The sequence below is a fragment of the Catharus ustulatus genome, chromosome 31 (assembly GCF_009819885.2).
Source record: "Catharus ustulatus isolate bCatUst1 chromosome 31, bCatUst1.pri.v2, whole genome shotgun sequence".
NCBI classification, from domain to species: domain Eukaryota; kingdom Metazoa; phylum Chordata; class Aves; order Passeriformes; family Turdidae; genus Catharus; species Catharus ustulatus.
In genome coordinates this window covers 112,632-121,390 of record NC_046251.1, presented here as the reverse complement: position 1 = coordinate 121,390, position 8,759 = coordinate 112,632, and the positions used below count along the sequence as shown (strand labels likewise).

The 8,759-nt window shown below is 71.1% G+C and overlaps 1 protein-coding gene and 1 long non-coding RNA gene across 2 annotated transcripts; both read right to left on the bottom strand.

The window, feature by feature from the left end:
• Nucleotides 1-1,251: 1,251 nt before the first annotated feature.
• LOC117009166 lies at nucleotides 1,252-1,783 on the bottom strand. Its single transcript, XR_004420432.1, has 3 exons — nucleotides 1,716-1,783; nucleotides 1,386-1,422; nucleotides 1,252-1,289 (listed from the first exon to the last, which is right to left on the bottom strand). It is a non-coding gene; the product is annotated as an uncharacterized LOC117009166 (long non-coding RNA).
• A 7-nt stretch (nucleotides 1,784-1,790) lies between these two features.
• AMHR2 (anti-Mullerian hormone receptor type 2) lies at nucleotides 1,791-7,299 on the bottom strand. The gene is given in 12 exon segments (XM_033083083.1): nucleotides 1,791-1,821; nucleotides 1,980-2,143; nucleotides 2,376-2,512; nucleotides 2,843-2,990; nucleotides 3,185-3,345; nucleotides 3,428-3,542; nucleotides 4,045-4,269; nucleotides 4,802-4,870; nucleotides 4,872-4,912; nucleotides 5,235-5,415; nucleotides 7,035-7,210; nucleotides 7,287-7,299. Coding segments are annotated over 12 exon segments (1,461 nt in total).
• Nucleotides 7,300-8,759: the final 1,460 nt, after the last annotated feature.

Sequence of the window (8,759 nt, the reverse complement as noted above, 5' to 3'; positions counted from 1 at the left end):
CTGTGGAATCGTGTATGGGGAGCTCTGGGGCAACTGTGGGGCAATAGGGACACGAGGGGCAATAGGGGCACTGGGGGCAATTGGGGGGACACTGGGGGGGTAATGAGGAGCAATGGGGGGAATTGGGGGTCAAAGGGAGGGATTAAAGGTGTGGTGGAATCGTGTATGGAGAGCTCTGGGGCAACTGCAGGGCAATAGGGACACGGGGGGCAATAGGAAGGTCTGGGGGCAATAGGGGCACGGGGGCCAATAGGGACAAGGGGGGCAATAGGGGCACGGGGGGCAGAGGGGCACGGGGGGCAATAAGGGCACGGGGGGCAATAGGAAGGCCTGGGGGCAATAGGAAGGTCTGGGGGGCAATAGGAAGGTCTGGGGGGCAATAGGAAAGTCTGGGGGCAATAGGGGCATGGGGGGCAGAGGGGCACGGGGGGCAATAGGAATGCCTGGGGGGCAATAGGAAGGTCTGGGGGGCAATAGGAAGGTCTGGGGGCAATAGGGGCACGGGGGGCAATAGGGGCACGGGGGGCAGAGGGGCAGCCCCCCCTCCCGAGGAGCGCTGGGGGTCTGTGTCCCCCCCAAACCCAGCCCCCATCAGCCCAAGGAGATGCTGACACACTTTGGGGTGTCCCAGAGCTTTATTGGGGACAGCGGGGGCACCCCTGGGACCCCCCCCGGGACTTGGGGACAGCATGGGGGTCCTGGGGGGTCCCGGGTGGTCACGAGGGTCCCAAGAGGTCCCAGGTGGCTCCTGGTGGTCCCAGCGGTTCCAGGAGGTCCTGGGGGGTCCCGGATGATTTTGGGGGTCCCAGGAGGCTCAGTCGGAGCTGCTGGAGGAGGAGGAGGAGGAGGAGGAAGAGCGCTGGGGGGGACAGCAGAGCCGTGAGCCCCGGAGGGGGGCTGGGGGTGACCCCCTGTGTCCCCCCCCGGGTGCCCCCCCCCCACCTTGTGCCTCTTCTGAGCCTTCTTCATCCTCTTCTTCATCTTCTTGGCCGCCTTCTTGTCCAGCACGGGGGGGAAGGAGGGGAGCACCCCCGGGTGGGGGGACAGCCCCGGGTGGGGGGGCACCCCCGGGTGGGGGGACAGCCCCGGGTGGGGGGGCTGCGGCAGCCCCGGGCCCAGGGGGGGTCCCGGGGGGTACGGGGGGACCCCAGCGGGGTACGGGGGCTGCCCGGGCCCCCCGGGCGGGTTGAGGGGCGCCGCAGGGGGGGGGTACACGGGGTTGGGGGGTGGGCCCTGGGGGGGGTACGTGGGGTTCGGGGGGTACACGGGGTTGGGGGGGGGCGGCTGTCCTGGGGGGGGAAGAAAAGAGGAGATTGAGGGGAGGGGTCTGGCCCCGGAGGGGGGGGGGCACGGCAGCCCCCCCAGCTCGGGGGGTCCCCCCGTACCTGCACCGGGGTTCCACATGGTGGGGGGCTCCAGGACCTGGGGAGGGGCACAGGGGGTGAGCGGGGACCCCCCGAATCCCCCCGGCACCCAAACTGAGAAACTTTGGGGGGTCCCCCCGGGACTGGATCGGGGGGGCGGGGGTGTCGGGGGGGCCGGGTTGCAGGGTGGGATTTTGGGGAGCACAGAGGGATTTTAGGGAGCAGGGGCGGCTGCAGGCGCAGTTCGGGATCCGGGGGGGATCTGGGGGCGCGCAGGGATCGCAGGGGAGTTCGGAGGGTGCGGGGGGGGATTTTGGGGTGCGGGGGGGGGTCCTGGGGCTCCGCTCCCACCTTCGCTCCGGCCGCGGCCCCTCCCGGAAGGACGCGGGGGCGGGGCTTGGGCGTGGCTCCTCCCCGGGGCGGGGCTTAGGGCGGGGCTCCTCCCCGGGGGCGGGGCCTGTCCGTCCCACCCCACCCGTTCCCGGATCCCCCCAGAGCCCCGTGCCTCAGTTTCCCCCTGATTGTGCCTCAGTTTCCCCCTGATCGTGCCTCAGTTTCCCCCCGCCCGTGCCTCAGTTTCCCCCCGCCCGTGCCTCAGTTTCCCCGTGCCCGTGCCTCAGTTTCCCCGCACGCACCTGGCGCGGCGCGGCGTCCCCCGGGGCCGGTGCGGGCCCCGCCGCCAAGCGCTGGAGCCGCTGCAGCGCCCGCTCGGCCGAGAGCCGCGCCTCGGGGTCCGGGTCCCAGCAATCCTCCAGCAGCTCGGGCAGAGCCCCCCCGGGCTGTGGGACCCCCCCACCCCTGCTCAGCGGGGAAACACCCGCGGGGACCCCCCCCGAACGGGGACAGCCCCCCGGTACCCTCAGCTGGGCAGCGGGGAGGGGACCCCTGGGCAGCGACCCCCCGCAAAAAACACCCCTGAGACCCAGGCAGGGACCCCCCCTGGCACCCCGTCCCCCCCGGGATGCCCGTGGGAACCCCTGCCCGCCCGGCCGGGGGTCCCGGGGGTCTGACCTGCGGGGCGCGGTGCCAGGCCGGGGGGATGAGCGGCCGCCGCCTCTCGTCCGCAGCCAAACGGCGGAGCTGAGCCCCGGTGGGGCTGGAGCCCAGCTCGGCCTCGTACGCCAGGCGGAACGGCGGCACCGGGGCTCCTGCGGGGCGGGCGGGGTCAGCGGGGGTCAGCGGGGGTCAGCGGGGGTCAGCGTGGGTCAGAGGGGCCGGGGGTTAATGGGTCGGGGGTCAGCGGGGCCGGGATCAGAGGGGCTGGGGGTCAGCGGGGCCGGGGTCAGTGGGGCCGGGGTCAGCGGGGCTGGGGGTCAGTAGGGCCGGGGGTCAGCGGGGCCGGGGTCAGTGGGGCCAGGGTCAGTAGGGCCGGGATCAGCGGGGCTGGGGTCAGCGGGGCCAGGGTCAGTAGGGCCGGGGTCAGTGGGCCGGGGGTCAGTAGGGCCGGGGTCAGCGGGGCCGGGCTCAGCGGGGCTCACCGGGGCTCAGGGCCTGGCAGCGGGACAGGATCTCCCAGAGCAGCAGCGCCAGCGCGTAGACATCGGCCTGGCGCAGCGCCCGGCCCCAGGCCCGCAGGTCCAGGCTCTCATCCAGGATCTCGGGTGCCAGGTACCGCTGGGTGCCCGCCTGTGCCCCCCGGGGACCTGAGCTGGGGGGCACCGGGGCCACCGGGGCCACCGGGGCCACCAGACCCCCGCCACGGACGGGCTCATGCGGCGGCGAGGGCTCAGCCCAGTGACACCGGTGACACCGCGGGTGCCATCGCCACCCCAGGGCTGTCACCTCCCCGTCCCCACCGCCGTCCCCCCCAGCCCTGTCACCTTCCGGATGGTCACGGCGTGCCGGGCGCCCGCGCTGTCCTGGGCGCGCGGTGGCAGCGCCAGCGCCAGCCCGAAGTCGCCGATGGCGCAGGTGCCGTCCTCCCGCACCAGAACGTTCTGGCTGCTCAGGTCGCGGTGCACCACGCTGGGCTTGTACAGCCCTGCGGGCACCGGGGGTCACGGGGGGGTCGGGGCCGGGGGAGCCCAGGGCACGGGGCAGGGTCCCCGCGGTGTCACCCTCACCGTCACGCCACAGCTCCTGGTGCAGGAAGGCCAAGCCGCGGGCCAGGGACAGCGCCAGGCGCACGCTGCCCGCCCAGGTCCCCACGTGCTGCCCCAGGAAGTGGCGCAGGGAGCCCTGGGGACACGCGGGGGACACGGGTGGGGACGTGGGGCACCCCCCACACATCTCCCCATCCGCACCAGCCCCCCCGTCCCCACCCCTGCGCCCCCCGACCGTCCCGCACACCGCCCCGAGCCCTCCAAGCCCCCATTGCCCCCGAGCCCCCCGAGCCCCCCAAATCCTGTTACCCCCCGAGCCCTCCGAGCCCCCCGAGCCCCCCTAACTCCTGTTCCCCCCCGAGCCCCCCAAATCCTGTACCCCCCCGAGCCCCCCGAGCCTCCCGAACTCCTGTCACCACCCCGAGGCCCCCGAGCCCCCCGAGCCCCCCAAATCCTGCTCCCCCCCGAGCCCTCCGAGCCCCCCAAATCTTGCTCCCCCCCGAGCCCTCCGAGCCCTCCGAGCCCCCCAAATCCTGCTCCCCCCCGAGCCCTCCGAGCCCCCCAAATCCTGTTCCCCCCCCGAGCCCCCCGAGCCTCCCGAACTCCTGTTCCCCCCCGAGCCCCCCGAGGTGACCCACGGCCGGGTAGAGCTGCAGCACCAGGAGCCCCCCTCGGGCGCGGGGTCCGGCCGCGCGGGTGTCCAGCAGCCTGGCCACGTTCTCGTGCTCCATCAGCGGCAGGGCGTGCACGGCGCGTTCGGCCGCGAACCTCCGGCCAGCCCCGGCCGCGAACGCCTTGATGGCCACGGGCCGCTGGCGCAGCGTCCCCCGCCACACCGCCGAGAAGCGCCCCGACTGCAGCACCTGCCCCGCGGGGACACGCGGGGGGACAGGGGACACAGCTGGCACCGAGGGTCACCAGGCCCCGGCACCCCCGCACACGGGACTTCCATATCCGGGCGCCTTTGGGGGCACCCTCAGCACTTTTGTGCCCCCCCCAGGACTGATGCCCCCTCTGCCCTAGGGGTCCCCACATCCCCTCCCCATGTGGGTGCCCCTTCCCAGCATCACCTCCTCACCGCGGGTGTCCCCCGTTGGTGTCCCCCTCCATGGGTGTCCCTCGCCCCTGGCTGTCCCCCCACCACTGGCTGTCCTCCTCCATGGGTGTCCCCCCCCGTATGTGTCCCTCGCCCCTGGCTGTCCCCCCATCACTGGCTGTCCCTCCCGTGCGTGCACCTCGCCCCACGGGTGCCCCTCGCCCCCTGGCTGTCCCCCCCCGTGGGTGTCCCCCCCCGCTGGCTGTCCCCCCCCGTGTGTGCCCCTCGCCCCCAGGCTGTCCCCCCTCCGTGGGTGTCCCCCCCCGGTGTGTGTCCCTCGCCCCACGGGTGCCCCGCACCTGCAGGAAGTGCAGCGCAGGCAGGTCCGGGCTGGGGGGCTCCGAGGGGACCCCGATTCGCCGCCCCCCCCCGCGGTGTCTGCCCCGTGCGGGCCCTGGTCCAGCGCAGTCCTGGATGGGGGACACCGGGGACACCCCCGTCCGGGGACCCCCCCGCAGGAACCCCCGAAATCAGGGACACGGGACCTGGGCGCGCCAGGGACCACAGCCCCCCCTCGCCACGCAGGGGACACGGGAATGTGGCGACACGGGGGACACCCCAGGAGGTGACAAGGACACCAGGGACCCCCCCCCAACACCTGGGGACCCTCCCGCCTCCACGAGAGACCCCGGGAACCCCAGAGCTGTGGCATTTGGGGACACCCAGGGCACTTGGGGCAGGGAGCGGCTGTGCGCGGGGGTCCCCCCGTCCCCGCCGTGTCCCTGTCCCTACCGAGGATGCCCAGACAGGTGAGGAGGATGAGGAGGAGGGGGCTGGCACCCCACAGCCACAGGGTCCCCGCGGAGCCCCCCTGGCCGGGCGCTGGGGACAGAGACCGCGGTGACACAGAGCCCCCCGACCGCTGCAGGGGACACCGGGGGATCGCGGCTTCCCGAACTCTCCAAGTGTCCCTCTACAGTCCCCGCGAGTCCCAGGTGTCCCCCAGCCCCCTGAGGTGTCCCCCAGCCCCCGGTCGTGCCTGTCGCCGTCGCTGTCGCCGTCGCTGTCGCGGTGGTGGCGTTGCCGTTGCAGAGGTGGCCGTGGCACAGGCACAGGAGCACGGAGCTGCCGGGGTGGCCCGCGGGGCTGGGGGCGCAGGTGGCCGAGGGACAGGCGTCCCCCCGGCCCCCCCCAGCAGCCTGGGACCGGCGGCACGGTCACTCGGGGTGCGGGGTGGCCGGGGGGGATTTTGGGGGGAGCCCCGTGCGGGTCCCCCCGCGGCTGCTCCTCCCCAGCGCCTTCGGCCGCTGCTCAAGGCCAAGGCCGAGCTGGGGAGGGACCAGAACCCCCCCGGTTCCCCCGGCAGGACCAGCCCTGCCCCCCCGGCACCATCAGACCCCTTCTGCCCCCCAAAATCCCACCGGGGCAGCACCAAACCCCTCCATCCTGCCCCCTAAAATCCCCCCGGGACAGGACCAAACCCCTCCATCCTGCCCCAAAATCCCCCCGGGGGAGGACCAAACCCCTCCATCCTGCCCCAAAATCCCCCCGGGGCAGGACCAAACCCCTCTATCCTGCCCCAAAATCCCCGCGGGGCAGCACCAAACCCCTCCATCCTGCCCCAAAATCCCCCCGGGGCAGCACCAAACCCCTCCATCCTGCCCCAAAATCCCGCCGGGGCAGCACCAACCCCTCCATCCTGCCCCAAAATCCCCCCGGGGCAGGACCAAACCCCTCCATCCTGCCTCAAAACTCCCCTGAGAAGGACAAACCCCTCCATCCCGCCCCAAAATCCCTCCGGGGCAGCACCAAGCCCCTCCATCCTGCCCCAAAATCCCCCCGGGGCAGCACCAAGCCCTCCATCCTGCCCCAAAATCCCCCCGAGGCAGGACCAAACTGCTCCATCCTGCCCCAAAATCCCCCCGGGGCAGGACCAACCCCTCCATCCTGCCCCAAAACTCCCCCGGGAAGGGGCAGCACCAAGCCCCTCCATCCTGCCCCAAAATCCCCGCGGGGCAGCACCAAACCCCTCCATCCTGCCCCAAAACCCCCCCCGGGGCAGCACCAAACCTCCCATCCTGCCCTAAAATCTCTCCGGGGCAGCACCAAACCCCTCCATCCTGCCCCAAAATTCCCCCTGGACAGCACCAAGCCCCTCCATCCTGCCCCAAAATCCCCCCTGGGAAGGACCAAACCCCTCCATCCTGCCCCAAAATCCCCTCGGGGCAGCACCAAACCCCTCCATCCTGCCCCAAAATTCCCCCTGGGAAGGACCAAACCCCTCCATCCTGCCCCAAAATCCCCCCGGGGCAGCACCAAACCCCTCCATCCTGCCCCAAAATCCCCCCGGGGCAGCACCAACCCCTCCATCCTGCCCCAAAATCCCCCCGGGGCAGCACCAACCCCTCCATCCTGCCCCAAAATCCCCCCGGGGCAGGACCAAACCCCTCCATCCTGCCCCAAAATCCCCTCGGACCAGCACCAAACCCCTCCATCCTGCCCCAAAATCCCGGCGGGGCAGCACCAACCTGCTCCATCCTGCCCCAAAATCCCCGCGGAGCAGGCTCAGCCCGCAGCCCCCCTCTCCCCGACCCCAGGCCCGGTCTCGGGGGTCTCACCCTGCACCAGAGCGTGGCTGCGGTTCCAGATTCCGACGCAGCATTGCCCGGGGGGGCAGCGAACGGCGCCGGCCGCCGCCCCCCCCGCGACCCCCAGCGCCCCCCGCACGCTCGGGTGCTTGTAGGACACGCAGGTCAGGTTCTGGGGGCCTGGGGGGGGGGGACACACGCGTTGAACCCCCCAAAAACGCCCCCCCAGCCCCCGGTGCGCCCCCCCAGCACCCACCTGGGCGCCCCATGGGAGCGTCCGCGGGGCCGGTGGGAGCGGAGCCGAGCAGGAGGAGGAGGAGGAGGAGATGAAGGAGGAGGAGGAGGAGGAGGAGGAGAGGGAGGAGGAGGAGGAAGGTGCTGCCCCCGCATCGGGGAGGAGAGAGCCGGGGTGTCTGGGGGGCAGCCAGGCCTGGCCCCCCACCCTGAGCACCCAAACGGAGTCGGTGTCCCCTGTCCCCACTGGTGCCCCTTTGGGGCTGACTGCACCCCCAAAACTGGACTGTGACCCCCCAAAACCGGCCTGTGATCCCCCCAAAACCGGCCTGTGACCCCAAAAACCAGCCTGTGACCCCCCCCAAACCAGCCTGTGACCCCCGAATCGAGCTCAATGTCCCCTGTCCCCCTTTGTGCCCCTCTGGGGCTGACTGTGCCCCCAAACCAGCCTGTGCCCCCCCAAACCGGCCTGTGACCCCCCAAACCGGCCTGTGCCCCCCAAACCGGCCCATGACCCCCAAAACCAGCCTGTGACCCCAAAAACTGGCCTGTGACCCCCCAAACCGGCCTGTGACCCCCCCAAACCAGCCCGTGACCCCCGAATCGAGCTCAGTGTCCCTTGTCCCCCTTTGTGTCCCTCTGGGACTGACTGTGCCCCCAAAACCAGCCTGTGACCCCAAAACCGGCCTGTGACCCCCCAAACCAGCCTGTGACCCCCCCAACCGGCCTGTGACCCCCAAATGGAGCTCAGTGTCCCCTGTCCCCCTTCATGCCCCTCTAGGGCTGACTGCACCCCCCAAACTGGCCTGTGACCCCCCCAAACCAGCCCGTGACCCCCAAATCGAGCTCAGTGTCCCTTGTCCCCCTTTGTGTCCCTCTGGGACTGACTGTGCCCCCAAAACCGGCCTGTGACCCCCCAAACCAGCCTGTGACCCCCCCCCAAACCAGCCTGTGACCCCCAAATGGAGCTCAGTGTCCCCTGTCCCCCTTTGTGCCCCTCTGGGGCTGACTGCACCCCCAAAACCGGCCTGTGACCCCCCCAAAACCGACCCATGACCCCAAAAACCGGCCCGTGACCCCCTAAAACCGGCCTGTGACCCCCAAATCGAGCTCAGTGTCCCCTGTCCCCGTTCGTGCCCCTCTGGGGCTGACTGTGCCCCTGCCACCCCCCAAAACCTCCCCAAACCGGCCCGTGACCCCCCCAACCTGTGACCCCCAAACCAGCCCGTGACCCCCCCAAACCGCCCGTGCCCCCCAAAGGGACCCCCTCAGACTTCCAGACAACGCCAGCGACTCGTGTTTATTACAAAAAGAACTCGTCGTTCCCCATTTACAAAGGAGCCCCCCAAAACTAACAGTTTCATCTAAGTCTTTTTGTACAAAAAAATAGCACTTTGGGACCCAAAAAAAAAAAAAAAAAATCATCCACCACCCCCCCCAAATGAAAATCGCCTTTGGGGGGGGAGGTTTATGACATCAGCCACCGGATTTGTAA